Source organism: Brassica napus, chromosome C6, assembly GCF_020379485.1.
Source record: "Brassica napus cultivar Da-Ae chromosome C6, Da-Ae, whole genome shotgun sequence".
NCBI lineage: Eukaryota > Viridiplantae > Streptophyta > Magnoliopsida > Brassicales > Brassicaceae > Brassica > Brassica napus.
In genome coordinates, this window is record NC_063449.1 from 44,572,863 (window position 1) to 44,590,350 (window position 17,488).

The 17,488-nt window shown below is 37.4% G+C and overlaps 2 protein-coding genes, 1 long non-coding RNA gene and 3 pseudogenes across 3 annotated transcripts; 1 reads left to right on the forward strand and 5 right to left on the reverse strand.

Annotated features, from left to right (window-relative positions):
• Positions 1–955: 955 nt before the first annotated feature.
• On the reverse strand, positions 956–3,691 carry LOC106402742 (annotated as a pseudogene).
• Positions 3,692–6,229: 2,538 nt separating this feature from the next.
• LOC106404972 lies at positions 6,230–9,119 on the reverse strand (annotated as a pseudogene).
• A 177-nt stretch (positions 9,120–9,296) lies between these two features.
• LOC111199315 lies at positions 9,297–10,555 on the reverse strand. Its single transcript, XR_007325307.1, has 4 exons — positions 10,277–10,555; positions 10,119–10,195; positions 9,790–9,903; positions 9,297–9,693 (listed from the first exon to the last, which is right to left on the reverse strand). It is a non-coding gene; the product is annotated as an uncharacterized LOC111199315 (long non-coding RNA).
• Positions 10,556–11,202: 647 nt separating this feature from the next.
• Positions 11,203–12,218, reverse strand: LOC106354274 (kunitz trypsin inhibitor 3-like). The gene has a single exon (XM_013794176.3). It carries the CDS (start codon positions 11,985–11,987, stop codon positions 11,310–11,312), a length of 678 nt encoding a protein of 225 aa, XP_013649630.1. The 5' UTR covers positions 11,988–12,218; the 3' UTR covers positions 11,203–11,309.
• Positions 12,219–12,989: 771 nt separating this feature from the next.
• Positions 12,990–15,690, forward strand: LOC106402928 (abietadienol/abietadienal oxidase). Its single transcript, XM_022704523.2, has 8 exons — positions 12,990–13,664; positions 13,851–14,175; positions 14,260–14,409; positions 14,477–14,719; positions 14,796–14,867; positions 14,959–15,037; positions 15,118–15,239; positions 15,313–15,690. The coding sequence occupies exons 1-8, from the start codon at positions 13,432–13,434 to the stop codon at positions 15,550–15,552; spliced, it is 1,464 nt and encodes a 487-aa protein (XP_022560244.2). The 5' UTR covers positions 12,990–13,431; the 3' UTR covers positions 15,553–15,690.
• A 107-nt stretch (positions 15,691–15,797) lies between these two features.
• Positions 15,798–16,898, reverse strand: LOC106402929 (annotated as a pseudogene).
• Between the last annotated feature and the right edge of the window lie 590 nt (positions 16,899–17,488).

Genomic DNA, 17,488 nt, shown 5'->3' on the forward strand with positions numbered 1-17,488 from the left:
CCCGCAAGTTGATTGATTCACACCAGGTAGATAGATCATATATTTTAGTGCTCAGTAAAGAAGTAAAATGCAAATGAACCAAGCTAGAACAACACTAGTCAAATTGCTTACATTAACAAATTATGAATAATTCATTCATTCAAAGGTCAATTCATGTTATATATATATATCTGTACTTTGAATATGTAACACATTTTGAGAGGATGCATAGTAGAATCACAATTTATTGTCCATTATAAGCACAGTCCACCGTCCTTTTTTGCAGAGGTTAGACACTGCTACTGATCCACTTTATAGGAATATGAAAACTTTGGCGTGTACCCATTCTCTTTATTCAAACCCCACAACTCAATTAAGAAAAGACGTAATAAACTGTTTAGTGGGTAAATCTTGCTTTGACAGTAGCAAATGTCATTTTATTTGTATTTTTTGAAACATAAACTTCATTAAATATAGAGTAGTTAGGCAAACGCCATTACATCATTTTCACCTAACAAAGCACCTTTTTGCTAGGCTGTCTGCAACAAAGTTTTTATCACGAGTCATTTTATTTGTATATCTCTGTTCATAAAGAAGAAGAATCAAAGAGCAATTTCAGTGTGTATGATAGAAGGAATTGCTATTTAATTTATATGGATGTCGACTCTTGATTTTATATTGGACATCGAAATTAAGCAATTGTACATATCTTGAGAAGATCATCCAGTATTTAATTTGCAAACCTTTCACGAGCACTCTTTTATTTACCGGCCTCGTGTTTTAAGAGTTTTCACTGCCGGTGATGCACCTCGAACATTTACACTGAATATGCTACATCCAAATATAAATAAAAGTATGAGAAACTCTTACATACTCCAAGTTTACTTGATCTTTGTTTTGCTTCTTCTGTAAAGAAGTGTAATGCAAATGTAGCAATCTTGAAAGACAACATTCATGTAGTTGTTTACAAAGTAAATTAACAAATTATGAGTTTTATTTCAAGTCACTTAAAAGGCCAAGTGCTCTTATATATTTGGAGAATGTGTGTACTAGAGAGTATGTACTATATATGTACACGCTTTGATAGAATATTAAAATCATAATTAATTTCCTTTTTTATAGAGGTTGGCCATTAATCCACCTTTGGAACATGATAGAGCTTTCATCTGGTTTGTACTCTGGCGTGTGCCCACCTCCCTGTAATCGAAATCCACAACTCAATAAAGACCACAATAAAAATGTTGTGGAAACTTAAAAAAGAAAAGAAGAAGAAAGACTTGCTTTGACAGTAGCAAGTGTCATTTTATTTGCATAAGTCCTTGTGTATCTACCAAGAAAGAGTCAAGAGTAATCTTAACGTGAGTTTAATGGAAGAAATGAACAAGAGACGTAAAAAAATTGACGAAAGTTGGGTGCATATAAATACCCAGCGATTTGATCGTTGATCATCCATGGCCTCCAGTCATCGATAATAGAATAGTTGAGAGCCCTTATCCAAGCTTGGTACCAAGGTAAGGCACTGCCATATCGTGATCACCACTGTTCACCAAAAACCGCACAAAGCTACATAAATCCTTGAATCTTGTAGGGAACAAAAAGAAAAAAAGTTAACCAAAAGGTTAAAACTCTGACCTGAAGATGAGAGAAGGATATCCATTGATACTGTTATTCTTATGGTATGGTACGCTGCTTATAATGTCATATGTGTAAGGAATACCATATCTACATCGTACCCATTCCCCTATACTCTCCTACCAATCATACAGATCGCCTCATATATAAGACTAGGCAAAATCTCTTAAAATAATTAGTCATATATATTTACCTCATTGATTTGAAGAGCTTTGCGAACGGTTTTGTCATTGGCCCAGTATGTAACTAACAAACAGCGATAATACGGTTTCTATATATATGTGTATATATACGGTGAACACAGGGCAAGATGGATTTACTTACATAGCAATCTGGATTCTCAGTTTTGCACCAAGGTTGTAGTATACTATATATAGGTTCAATCCATCTATACACTATAAAATAACCACAAAAGATTTCTAAATTTAATGATGATCTTTAACAAGGCAGAAGACATAACATCAACTAATTCAAATTCCTCGGTGTTTGTACCTTATGATATTCGTCAATGAGTTCCAAGCATTTTGTGTTAAGTGGATCAACATATGTATATTCTCCTTTGCATATTCTTTTCAGCGACTGCATGCCAACTGTTTGTTAATTATTTTCATTGTAGAAACAAAAGCAAATCACATATGATGTGTTCATACCTCGTAGGGTTCATCAGAGATAAACGCCATACCATGAGCATACGGAATGGCGTGGTTAGAATCAATTTTTCCATCTGTTACTGGGTTACCAAGCACGTACCCCTATATTATTAATGTTGGCATTGACAAAAATATCAGTTTGCAGTGCTTGGGAAGACATATTTATATGAAGACCTTCTCAAATTGTTTAAGGGTTCTAACGCATATTTGATTGGTTACTACTTTTTCCAATATACATACATATTACATAAGGTAAGTGTTTTAAATCTCAAAGCTCTATCCACGTTCTATTGCACATGCTAAGATATATAGTATATAACCTGAATATATATAATAAAGAAATACCAAAGAACCTGAAGATTTATCGGAGGATTGCAACACTGGTAATTTCCTGCATATTATCATCATCATGTTTCTTCTGTTAAGAGTTGTGGATTGAGAGATGGCAAAAAATGATACTACAAAAGGGCTTTTAGGGGTTAGTATCATATATAAAACCAGACATATATACCTTTTGAGATTTCTTGAACGAGAGCCGGAACAATCTTACCGGAATAAGAATCACCTCCGGCGTAGAAAGAGTTGGAGGAAAACTCTGGATGCTTGCCTAGCCACTGCACAACAATAACAATAAAAAAGGCTATTAATCTCTCCAAGAGACATTTAGTTACTTTATATTTAATTTACCTTTTGAAGAAACTCATGGATCCGTTTGGCCTCTCCTGAATCACAGGGTTTGTTAACAAGATGGGTTCTTGAATAGGAGAAGCCAGTTCCAACAGGCTGATCCAAGTATAATATGCTTGAAGTCTGATGAAAATGATCAAGAGTTTAGCTGATTCATCGGTTTTTGTGATCATCATACACAATTTTTTGTTACCTTTGTCCATGAGTATGTAGTAGAGACCAAAGATGGGAGGGTTCCATTGTAAACATCAAGCTTCATAGCCAGAGGCCCTGTTGAATTGAATCGATCTGTAATCAGAGACACAAAAGAAGAGCTGAAGAAGATCACTGTTTTATATTTTACCATTCTCCAGTAGAAGACCAGAGATAGCAGAGCAGCCAGGTCCACCACTTAGCCAGAGAAGAACAGGGTCTTCTTCAGGGTTCCTCTCAGACTTGATGAAGTAGTAGAACAACTGCACTTCGTCCTTCTCACCAATGCCAATGTACCGTCATTCACAAGAAACAAAAATAACCACCTAGTAAGAATATCTCAAAAGTCAAGAACTCAATTAATCACAACAAGAAGAGAAAACAAACCCGGTTTCGAGTTCAAAGGGGAGAGGGCCATCAAAACCAGGAAGATACTTGACAATAGAGGCAGAATCAACACGATGCTGAATCAAGAAGACAAATTGAAGAATCAGAAGCAGCCATTTCAGAACAGAGGAAATATAGTCGTTAGCTATTCGTTTTTTCCCAAGTCAATGGCCTTTAAGGACAGGACAAGTTATTGGATCTGTAAACTAAAAGCAATAAAAAGTCGCCTAGCCCCCTCTTCATTTTTCAAGTTTGGATTCATCATTGAACTTGTCACATTATTTTAATGGGAAAATTTCGTGTCAGATCTTCAAGTCTAATATATAATCATGTTAACAGAATACAATATTACTTGTTAATTGTCCTCGCGCTTGTCGTAAGCATTAAAAAAAGGTTTTCTTCTTTTTCTGTAACCTAAAGTAATTATTTATGTTATCATATTCTAATTTCAAGATAGTTAGTGATACGTCTTCTTCATACACTGTAAACAAACAAACAATAATGTTTAACAAGATTGAACAAGGGAAGAGTCATTCTAGGAGATATGGATTAGATCAAGGTTAGTTTAAACTGGAAGGGACACCAAACCATATGTTTATAGCATCGTGATGTGATAGATTTGATATCAAATCTGTAGCTTGTCTTTTATACGTGAAGGCCACTCTCCTGTTCTACAGAGTTTGGCCATTCATCCACCTTTGGGTTTGTACCCACTTCCCTTTATTCAAACCTCAGAACAAGAAAAATACGGTAAATTGTTGGGTGGGAATAACTTGCTTTGACAGTATCAAATGTCATTTTACTTCTATATTTGATGATGTAGAAGAAGAAGAAGAAAACTAAACAAGGGCACGTTTTTTTTTTTAAAAGCGGAGTTCGCCCTAGAGACCATGCTCTCTCTGGCACGAAGACCAAGACGGCCGCAACTACAGGATGAGATCCCCCTCCGACGTCTTCTCCGGTGACAGCTCGTTCCTCTGAAGTTTCCGTCTCCTCCTCTTCTTCTGTGTCGTTTCTGAGTTTTTGCTCCGATGGTCATCTCCCCACCTTCTCTCCCAACACCGATGACTCAACGTTTGCAGCTCCAACCAGGGTCTTCTCCTCGGCGAACCTCTCTTCTCCGAGACCTCAATCCCCGTCCACCTCCGGAGCCTCCGGATCCAGCGGATCGAGTACCTCTGCACCGTTGTTGCTCAGTGTTCCTCCGTTCAAGTCCAAAAGTTATGTCCATCGGAACTCCGGTGGTCCTCTCTAGGTTGCAGGTTTCTTCGACTGTTTTGTTCTCCGGGGAATCCCAGACAATGAAGCTAGTTGCTTTCCATGCTCGCTGTATCACCCTTGCCGGCCCGCTTCCTCTATGTTTCAGATCCGTGAGTCAAACTCTCAGATCTGTACATCTCAACCTTTCGTCCTCAGTGCTTCTCCGGCTAGAAGATCCATGCCATCAACCACTGCAAATTATATTTTCTCTCATAACTGTTGGCGTCCGATGTAGGTGGGAAATCCACTCCGGCGTCCAACTCTGAGCCATATGTTTCTAAATCTGGCGTCCGATGTAGGTGGGAATCCACTCCGGCGTCCAGCTCTGAGCCAACAAAAGCTAGTAAGGTCATGTTGTCGGCGCACAACTCTCACCTCCTCCTCTGTTGTGGAGAGTACTTCACTACCATGCCTCCTTTCCATGAATGGAGAAAAAAATTCGGATTCTTTTCCGAGCTTTAGTTTCAGTGTACTCACCGGTTTGTTACCTTGTGGAGCGGTCTGTACGGGGCATGAAGGTGCAATCGAGACTACTTTGGTTTTTCTCGTTGGTGAGGACTGTCTCTCAACGTCACTTGTGACTATCTCTCAGCTGTCCGACTTTGTCGTGAAAGCTTCATCGACGCATTCAAGCTTGGCTTTGAATTCGCTGTCAACTTCATATGAAGATTTATCATGCTTAGTTCTATTTGCTATTGTAGTTCATGAATTGTTTTCAAGAGGATGTTTAATTCTCTCTTGGCTTTGTAGTCTTTGAATTTGAATCTAATGAAAGTTTGTGTTCAAAAAAGAAGAAGAAGAAGAAGAATGAAAGAGCAATTTTAGTGTGAGTCTTCCAGAAGAAATAATCTGCTTTTTTACAGCACCCACAGATCAAGTGGTGGCCGAGACTGAGGCGTTCTGAAGAAGGGTTCCTTCCAACAGGATCTGATCTTACATGGGAAAATAGAATACTATTGCATATGGTCTCTTTAGCAAGTGAATCTGAACGTATATTTTTAGATGGTTTAAATGGCGAAATTAGACTAAAGCAAACACTGACCAGTCAACTGGGTTAAATCATTTCTACCAAGTCTGAGTAATCTATCTCTGCTGGCATCGTGGTGATATGAAAATCTCGTAAACAGGACATAGCTCATAGAAAGAATGGTTAAAGCATGTGAACCTGTTGATTTTGTATTGGACATCGAACTTAAGCAATTTGTACATATCTTGAGAAGATGATCATGTAGTAACTCCCTCTATATTTAAAATTTTGATATTTTAGATTTTGTTGTTATACTTAAAAGATTGATATTTTATATTTTAATTAATGCATTTTACTTTAAATTAACACTTAACTACCCTATTGATTTCTTGAACATTACATTCAACTATAAATAAATGTAGGACATTATCTTAGATTATCAAGTTTACTTGATCATTTGTTTTGTTTCCTTCATTAACTTCAATAAAAAGCAGTGAAATGCAATTGTAAAAACCCTGAAAGGCAACACTCGTGTCGTGTAGTTGCGTACAAAAAGTAGATTATCAAATTTTGAGTTTTATTTGAAGTCACTTAAAAGGCCAAGTGTTCTTGCATATTTTTAAAATGTGTATACTAGAGTGTATGTACACATGCACTTTAAGAAAATTAGAATTTTTTCCTCTTTACAGAGGTTGGCCATTGATCCACCTTTGGAACATGATACAGCTTTCATCTGGTTTGCACTCAGGTGTATGGCCACCTTCCCTGTGATTGAAATCAACAACTCAATAAAGACCGATGAATAAAGTTTGAGTGGGAATAAAAAGAAGAGGAACGACTTGCCTTAATAGTAGCAAATGTCATCTTATTTGCATAAGTCCTTGTGTATCTGCCAAGTAAGAGTCAAGAGTAATCTCAACGTGAGTTTAACGGAAGGAATTACCAAAAGGTATGATTAAACAGTTAAAGAAAGTTGGGTGCATCTATATACCCAGCGATTTGATCGCTGATCATCCATGGCCTCCAGTCATCAATAACAGAATAGTTGAGAGACCTTATCCAAGCTTGGGTTCCAAGATAAGGCACTACCATATCGTGATCACCACTGTTCACCAAAAAACCGCACAATATTTACAGAAATACTTGAATCTTGTAGGGAACAAAAGAAAAAAAGTTTACCAAAAAGTCAAAACTCTGACCTGAAGATGAGAGAAGGATAGCCACTGATACTGTTATTCTTATTATGGTAAGGTACGTTGCTTATAATGTCATTTGTGTAAGGAATATCGTGTTTACATCGTATCCATTCCCCTATACTCTCCTACCAATCATACAGATCGCTTCATATATAAGACTAGGCAAAATCCCTTAAAAATAATTAATTATATATATATACCTCATTGATTTGAAGAGCTTTGCGTCCAGTATGTAGATAACACATAGCGATAATACTGCAAAAGCAAAACTTCTATGTGTATATATTATTGGTATACGGTGAACATATATAGGGCAAGATGGATTTACTTACAAAGCAATCTGGATTCTCATGTTTGCACCAAGGTTGTAGTATATTATATAGGTTTAATCCATCTATACACTATAAAATAACCACAAAAGAATTCTGAATTTGGTGATGATCTTTAACAAGGCGGAAGAGACAGAGTATCAACTAAATTAAGTTCCACGTGTACCTTATGATATTCTTCAACGAGTTTCAAGCATTTTGTGTTAAGTGGATCAACATATGTATATTCCCCTTTGCATATTCTTTTCAGCGACTGCATGCCAACTGTTTGTTAATTATTTTCATTGTGCATGGAAGCAAACGCAAATGTCATGATGTGTTCATACCTCGTAGAGCTCATCAGAGATGAGCGCCATACCATGAGCATATGGAATACGATGGTTATCATCAGTTTTACGTTCTGTCATTGGGTTACCGAGCACGTAACCCTATATATTGTTGCCATTGACGAAAATATCAGTTTTTAGTGCTTGTGAAGATATTATATTCTATATGAAAACTATCTCAATCTTTTTAAAGCTCTAAAGCATATTTGATTAGTTACTACTTTTACCGATTTACTTTTTTTTTTTGGAACACTTTCCAATTTACATACATGCTAATATATATATAAAAGAAATACCAAAGAACCTGAAGATTTATTGGAGGATTGCAACACTGGTAATTTCCTGCATATCATCATCATGTTTTTTCTTTTATAGAAGTCGATTAATAGATGGAAAAAATGATACTATTAAGAGGGCTTGAGGGTTAATATCATACATAAAAACAAACATGTTTACCTTTTGAGATTTCTTGAACGAGTGCGGGAACAACCATACCTGAATAAGAATCTCCTCCTACGTAGAAAGGGTTGGAGGAAAACTCTTCATGCTTGCCTAGCCACTGCACAAAAAGGGTCCCAAATGCTATAATATGCATAAAGAACCGTCGCTCCAATATACATTTATGTTTGCCATTGGTTTACCTTTTGAAGAAACTCATGGATCCGTTTGGCTTCTCCTGAATCACTAAGTTTGTTAACAAGAAGAGTTCTAGAGTAGGAGAAGCCAGTTTCAACAGGCTGATCCAAGTATATTATGCTTGAAGTCTGATGAAAATGATCAAGAGTTTAACTGATTCATCGATTTTTGTGATCATCATACACACTTGTGTGTACCTTTGTCCATGAGTATGTAGTAGAGACCAAGGAAGGGAGGGTTCCATTGTAAACATCAAGCTTCATAGCCAGAGGCCCTGTTGAATTGAATTAAGATTTAATCAGAGACACAAAAGAGGAGCTTAAGAAGATCACTGTTTTATATTTTTACCATTCTCAAATAATAGGCCAGAGATGGAAGAGCAGCCAGGTCCTCCACTTAGCCAGATAAGAAGAGGGTCTTCTAATGGGTTCCTCTCAGACTTGATAAAGTAGTAGAACGACTGCACTTCCTCCTTCTCACCAATACCAATGTAACTTCATTTAGAAGAAACAAAAATAACCTAGTTTGAATATCTCAAAACTCAGAAATAACATGGATTCAGTTAATTAATTAATCACAACAAGAAAGAGAAAACAAACCCGCTTTCGAGCTCAAAGGGGAGAGGGCCATCAAAACCAGGAAGATACTTGACGATAGAGGCAGAATCAGCATTCTGAATCAAGAAGACAAGTTGGAGAAACAGAAACAGCCATTTCAGAACAGAGGAAACATAGTCGTTAACCATTCGTTTTTCCAAGTGGTCTTTAAGTCTAAAATATAATCAAAAAGAATACAATATTACTTGTTAATTGTCTTCGCGCTTGTCGTGGCCATTAAAAAAGTTTTTTTCTTTCTGTAAACTAAAGTAATTATTTATGTAATCATATTCTAATTTCAAGATAGTTAGTGATACGTCGTTTTCATACATGTAAACAAACAAGCAATAATGTCTAACAAGATTGAACAAAGGAGATATGGATAACATCATATGATTTGATATATTCTTACTGTGTGATTTTAAATAAGGGGAAATTGTTTACTATACTATTCTCAGTTTCAAGATTTAATGTCTCATAGAAGCTTACTCAGTTTAGTTCAAAGTGACATAAAGGCCAAGCCTCTTTATATATGGAGAAGGTGTGTGCTAGGAAATGTACACACACACTTTGATTGAACATTAGAGAATCACAATCTCTTCTCTTTTATAGGTAAAGGCCACTCTCTTATTTTACAGAGGTTGGCCATTGATCCACCTTTGAAACATGACGGAGCTTTCCTCTGGTTTAAACTCTGCTGTGTGTCCACCTCCCTATAAACCAAAACCCACAACTCTATTGAGTTCAACCGCATTAAAAATGTTGAGTGGGAAGCAAGAAAACATCAAAAAAGAAAGAGGAATGACTTGCTTTGATAGTAGCAAATGTCATATTATTTGCATAAGTCCTTGTGTATCTGCCAAGTAAAAGTAATCTCAACGTGAGATTAATGGAAGGAACGAACAAGAGGCATAACCGATTCAAGAAAGATGGGTGTGTAGTGTATACATACCCAGCTATTTCATCGTTGATCATCCATGGCCTCTAATCATCAACGATTGAGTAGTTGAGAGATCTGATCCAAGCTTGAGTTCCAAGGTAAGGCACTGTCCTATCGTGATCACCACTGTTCAACCAAAAAAACGTACAAAATTTACATAAAGCCTTGAATCTTGTTGGTGGGGGAGCAAAAAAAAAGGTTAAACTCTGACCTGAAGATGAGAGAACGATGGCCATTGATGCTATTATTCATATGGTAAGGTATGCCACATATAGTGTAAGGAATACTAATTTTTTTTTTTTTTGGTAAAAAGGAAGGAAGGAATACTAATTTGTTGTTACCTTCGTCCATGAGTATGTAGTAGAGACCAAAGAAGGGAGAGTTCCATTGTAAACATCAAGCTTCATAGCCAGAGGCCCTGTTGAATTGAATTGAGTTGAGCTGTAATCAAAGACACAAAAGAACGAGTTGAAGCAAATCAAGGTTTTATATATTTTACCATTCTCAAAAAGAAGGCCAGAGATGGAAGAGCAGCCAGGTCCTCCACTTAGCCAGAGAACAAGTGGGTCTTCTTCTGGGTTCCTCTCAGACTTGATGAAGTAGTAGAACAATTGCACTTCTTCCTCCTGACCAACACCAATGTAACTTCATTCACAAGAAACAGTAATTGTACTTAGATTATCTCCAGAATTCAGAATTCAGACTTAAATGGGAATATTTCGTGCCTGATCTTCAAACCGTATATAATAATGTTAACAGAATACAAACTTAATACATAACTAACATGGCGAGCATAAGAAACAAGCTTTTTAAACGTAAATTAATCTTTTTAACAATTTTGTAATATTCTAATATCAATATGTTTAGTGATACGTCGTCGTCATCATACAGTGTAATGTGTAAACAAACAAACAAACCTCAATGGCTAACAAAAATTTATTAAGGGGAGAGTCATCAGCGAGGCATCTCTTCGTCTTCTTCTCAAGAACGTAAAGCACTACTCTACTGGCTCCACACGCCCGATCGCAAAATCTTGGGAGACTGAGAAACTAAGCCATTGGGAGCAAACGAATTTGTCCCTTGAATAGGCCCATACCATCATCAATCTTCACCTTTACTCAATTCCTCCTCGCCCATTTACCGCATCGACTCTCTCGGGTCGGGCGCGCTTCGCCGTGCCTTGTGCGAACCAAATAGGCCCTCAAAGTGAAATACAACATAGTTTTGGGTTTATTTGTAATTAACCAATAGTCTCACGTTTCTCTAATTCACCCCAAAGTTTTAGAAATGATATAATTAACCCAAATGATCATGCAAACTTTTATTTTAGGCACATACATACGATAACCATATGTTTAATTTCATTTTAAAAAACCGTTGGTTACATCACAAACTTAGTATTGTCACAAGCATTCTTACCATACATACAATAACCATATGTTTTATTTCATATAAACCCTTGGTTACATCCCAAACTTGGTATTGTCACAAGCATTCTCCAACCATAGTACAAGATAGGATTATTTCACATTTTAGAACAAAGAGAACATCCTCCAACGAGGCTTGAGATGACAGTTGGAGTTTGAGTCATCATAAGCCCTTTGAAACTTCACAGCAAAAGATTGATCATTGCTAAGAACCAAACGTCGAACTCCATGATCATCAATCTCCAAACCCACGTTGATACACGTAACAGAAGAGAGAATCGGACAATACATAAGCTTGTAAGCATCTCCATCTTCTTGAATCTGAAACAAGCTATTCCCTTTACTTTTCTCACCACCAACGCTTACAAAGCTCTTCCTGAGTTGCACAGAATGGTCGATTCTCCACACTTTAGATTCAGGGCATAACCAAACCGTGGGATCAAACTCGAGGCTGAGACTAGTTGAGAGGTGGACACGCTTGGTTTTGGTGTTGAGTGGAGAGAAAGTTACCGGAAGTCCTGAGACGAAAGGAGACGATGACTGTACGATGTCGAGATTCAGACACGAGTCTTGTGTGTTTGCATCTCGGCTTGAAGGGATAAGACCCCCTCCCCTGCCGGTTCCGATCTTAGCCGGTATGATGTAGTATTGGACATGGGACTGAACTGGATGTCCTGATATGTCTAGGACTGCTTTGCTTGGTAGAGCATTGGCGGCAGAAGCTGCGGCCAAGACGGCTGAGAGAACGGTGAGAGTGATGAAAGAGAGAGTAAGCATCTTCATTAGGTTAGAGTTTGTGGTGTGTCGTGTGTAGATAGCTTATCTTTTTGTATGCATATCTTTATGTAACAAAAATGCTACTCGTTGGAAATAAAGTTGTAACCAGACAATAATTGAAGTTCATATCGGACTATAGGTCTTTTTCGATTATCAAGAAATAATATCCACTCAATCTACGCACGTTTTTTTTTTTGCCTCTCAGAATGTTATTTGTAACAACTATTTTGTCATTTTGTAAAGATTTTTCAAGGAAACAATTATTGTTAAGCTATGAGACTAACTGTTAGCATATAATATCGAACTTTCTACAGAAGGTATAGTATGTACCAATCTACCACGTGTTCATTAACCAAGGAACGCAATATAGTTTCTTGTCACTATTTCTTTATGATTTGCAATACCATGCAGGATCCCTTAAGTTATCTAGAAAATCCTAAAGTTATACATTTCTTAAAATGAAAAAAAAAAGGTAAATCAGTAGTATTAGTAAAAAAAGTAAATCCAAAGTATACAAAATTTAGGAAAATTCAACAGCTCATCGAAAACGTTGCGTCTTATAGAGAAAATTAGTTATTTTTCTTATCATCATGACTTCTAACTACATGGTTCAATCAACTTTGAAGCACTTGTGTCGACCATCCGTTTGATTGGTTATCAGAAACGTCGCTCGCACCCATATAGTCTCTCAATGTGCTTCCAATCAAAGCTAAACAATAATTAGCATTGGTGTGAACTGTGAAGTGTAAACAGTGAAGCGTGTAACAGTATGATTGAGCAACAAGTCAGGAGCCTCCGGCTGACTCGGAGGCTTTAGTTCCAACGCTTCTTACACACGATTGTATTAGCTGGCTCCTGCTGGCTACTAATGTGAATGCCAGTTGCATTAGAATAATCATATCTTATATTTTCATACGCATCCTACCATATTTTCTGTAATTTTTCTTACAAAATTACTAAAAGACGAAAGAAAAAAGCACGCAAAACTATACAAATCTTTTTCTTAATAATTTTTGACTATGCAAATGTTTCAATTAAAAACTCCAAACAGACCACGTTTGCGTCTAAAACGCGTGGTTCCTGTTGTGGCTCACGATATCAAAAAACATTATTATTAGCCATTAGGCGGGGTCGGAACCACACCTTTTTGACTCAGTTTTTTTTTTTTAGTGGCTCCATAAAGTTTGACCTTACCTAATGATTCCTTCACCGTCACGTCAACCTAAAAAAGGCTACTTGGGGTCAAAGCAACCTCGCAACACTACAACGACGACTCTCTTACATCCTTTTATAATGCTTAACATTATCACCTTCCTTTTCATTTTTATAATCTCCTCAGTTTCTGCTTACTCGTTCTGTAGTCTTAGCTGTAAACTCTTTATATAAAAACTAACTCTCCACGAACTCTCCACACACATCGAGACAGAACACAACAGAGGAACTGATTTTAATGGCTGAACATACAAGAAAATCCTATTGGTTTCTCTCTGTTTCTGGATTAACCACGTTTCTCGCCTGCATCATCATCTTCCTTCTCGTGGGGATAACAAGACGAAAGAGAAGAGAGCCTCACAGGCTGCCTCCAGGAAGCAGAGGATGGCCTTTGATCGGAGACACCATAGCTTGGCTCAATGCCGTTTCCGGCTCTCATCCTTCCAGCTTCGTCGAGAAACAAGTCAAAAGGTTCTAAATTTATCTCCGTATATCATCAAAACCATCTTCTACGCAAGAAAAATCAAAACTTGCATGAATAATAAACTCTGTTTTGCAATGCTCTGTTTCCAAATGCTCTGTTTTGAAATACTCTGTTTTGAAATACTCTGTTTTGAAATGCTCTGTTTTGTAATGCTCTGTTTTGGGGTTTAACAGGTATGGGCGGATATTTTCATGTAGCTTGTTTGGGAAATGGGCCGTGGTATCAGCAGACCCGGCGTTTAACAGGTTCATAATGCAGAACGAAGGCAAGCTGTTTCAGTCTAGTTATCCGAAGTCTTTCAGGGATTTGGTGGGAAAAGATGGAATCATAACTGTCCATGGAGAACAACAGAGACGCCTTCACTCAATCGCATCGAGCATGATGCGTCAAGACCAGCTCAAGACTCATTTCCTTGAGGATATCCCCGCGGTTATGCTTCAGACATTGAGTAACTTCAAGGACGGTGAAGTTGTCCTTCTCCAAGATGTCTGCAGAAAGGCAAGTGATTGAAGTAGAACAAGAAGAAGAAGAAAGCCTTGGAGGTTTCTTGATTTCTGATCTTTGTTTGGTACTGTTCTTCAGGTTGCGATTCATCTTATGGTTAACCAACTTCTTGGAGTGTCGAGCGAATCAGAAGTAGATGAAATGTCTCAGCTTTTCTCTGATTTTGTTGATGGATGTCTCTCTGTTCCTATCAACTTGCCTGGCTTCACTTACTACAAAGCCATGAAGGTAATGATCAGATAAAACAAAACCAATGGTTGGTCTTTTCCTGAGAGTGTTCTTGTTTCATGTTCAGGCAAGAAAGGAGATCATAAGGAAGATAGACAAGACGGTAGAGAAGCTGGTGCATAGCAAAGAAGCAGATACTGCTGGGAACGGTGTACTTGGAAGGTTGCTTGAAGAAGAAAGCTTACCAAATGAATCAATGGCAGATTTCATCATCAATCTTATGTTTGCTGGAAATGAAACTACCGCGAAAACAATGCTGTTTGCGGTTTACTTCCTCACTCACTGTCCTAAGGCAATGACCCAAATCCTGGTAATATCTCGGTTTGGTGATAACAGATTACTTCCTCTTGGTTCTCTGTGTTTGTTTACCTTATGTAAATGAGCAGGAGGAACACGAGAAACTTGCGGGAGAAACAGTAACATGGCAAGATTACAAGACAATGGACTTCACTCAATGTGTAAGTCAAATCAAGAAGCTCAGAAGAGTTTCCTGCTTGTCATCTTAGATGCTAAATAACTCAACTGGAAAATTTCTTGGTTTCTCAACAGGTAATAGATGAAACACTCAGGCTTGGTGGGATTGCAATATGGCTAATGAGAGAGGCTAAAGAAGATGTCTCATATCAAGGTATGTGATAACCTCTTTGTTATTATGGTACATGCAGCAGAAACCTGGTCTAAAACTCAACTCTTTCTGGCTCTGAGCAGATTACGTGATCCCCAAGGGATGCTTTGTGGTTCCTTTTCTATCAGCAGTGCACTTAGACGAGAGCTATTACAAGGAAAGTCTTTCCTTCAATCCATGGCGGTGGCTTGACCCTGAAACTCAGGTTCTCTTAAACTGTCTTTTGACATTGAAAGTATCAGTCTGGAAGCTAATAATATCCATTGCTGTGAATGCAGCAAAAGAGGAACTGGAGAACGAGTACTTACTATAGCCCATTTGGTGGAGGAACTCGGTTTTGTCCAGGAGCAGAGCTGGCTCGCCTTCAGATAGCTCTCTTTCTGCATTTCTTCATCACTACATACAGGTGGACACAACTTGAGGAAGATCGTATCTCCTTCTTCCCTTCTGCTCGTCTAGTGAATGGATTCAAGATCCAGTTGAACAGACGGGAGAAAGATCCTCCTCAATGTCAATAACCAACCCAACAATCTTCACTTCTGTAGATCTATCTCTTTGTAATGATATGTATATTCACTGTTAAAACGCAAGTGATTTTTGTTGTCATTATTGTAACTCCAGATTTGCATAATAGTGTTTTAACTCCAAAGTCACTCCAATCCAACTTACTACTCTGTACACTAAAGACTCCACACTAAACACATAGAACAATGGACTTTCTATTCACATATTTCTTCATGGACGTAACATTGAAACCGTATGGTTTTGTAAATCATATTCATTCTATCCTCTGTTTTAAGCTCCAAGAAACCAGTTTGGTTTCAACAATTACAACAGGTGCAAGCTGTTTTGAATCCTAGAGCTACAAAACCTTGTCAGTTTTCTGACATAACAACAAAACAAAAGGCGAGAAGACTAAAAGGGAGATAGAACCTTCATAACTCCTCTCAGTCCTCTTCATCTGAACTATCATACGCTAAACCCAACAAGCCTTTCGAAGAAGCATTACCTTGCCCCTTGCTTTCAGTTCCTTTGCCGTCATTTGGGTCAGCTCCAGGTTGCTCCTTCGGTCTGTCCTGTTTGTTCAACACTGTGTTAACCTTAGCATCTGTTGAGCCTCTGTCGCTTCTAATGGGAGGTGATAAGCTGGGAGTTGACGGTGTTGAAATTTTGGGCCGTTTTGGTTTAACCTCTACGACCTTTTTCAGTAAATCTTGCTGCCTGCCATCGTAATAACAAAAACATTGGTAACATATTCAAACCCCAGTTCATGGTTCGAGCAATTTTTAAGAGCTAGTAAAACAAACAAGAAAGGATATTTTGAAGGCAGCAAAAGCACGTTTCTCAGTTCGTCTAAGAAGGCGTTCTGCATCATCCTCTGCTTCCATCTGCTCTTTTAGATAAAGTAAGCCGTCGCTGTCCAAAGCTACAGACAAAAACAAAAACAAAACTTAATGATAATGAAACAATCTCAAAAAAGAGATGAGAAACTAATACCGCCACGTCCATGAAGATAGCCTCCACGCTCACCAGCAACCTCTTGCATCTAAATGCAAATAACCAGAAAAATGTAGGCGGGGGCATTTTATCCCCGCCGGGGCATGTTATCCCAAATATAGAAGAATCACTTAAAACATACATCAATTCTAAAGAAAGAGATTAACTTTCATATCTAGATTCCACAACAATCAATACAGCACACATTTGAATGAACAGTACACATACAAAAGAATACACTAAGATAAGCTCTCTCGCATTACAATTTGTGCAGAAGAGATTTCTCAGGAGAGGTTCGAGAGGAGGATGACGAAATCGAACGAGGATGAAACAGATTGTTCGATCAAAATTTGATTTTTGGCTGTCTGACTTCCTCCATTACGTTTTATTGTTAGCCCATATTCAGGCCCATTATATTTCTTAGCCCAATACTCACTTCTATTATTTTTATAGGGAAAATGATAATTATCAGGAAATGAATACTGGAAAGTGTTCTTTTCAGTATTTGAAAACAAAACTTTTCTTTTAATATTTGATAAATATAGATTCCATGAAAATAGTCAGTGTGTTTAAAAGAACGGAGAAGAGAACTCATTAAATTTGCAAACATTATATATACAAGTAAGAGATTTATTTAATGTCACCTTCACTTTTATTTATGTATCATCTACTCAATTTTAAATTCATACTACGTATATGGAGTTTTTTAATAAAGTTATGACGTGGTGAAGCTGATACCTTAACCAGCTAATTCGAGTAATAATAATTTTCAATAATTCACAATAGATAGAGAATAATTGTCAGATTAATTTTTGTCTGAAAATTATTATTGTGGGAAAAAAAAAGAATCCTAAGAAACGTCAAGTATCCTCCTTTATTGGCATGGACCCTTATTTACGATAGAAAATACATTTACTACATATTTATACATCAAACCCTACAAGGAAAATTTGTTCA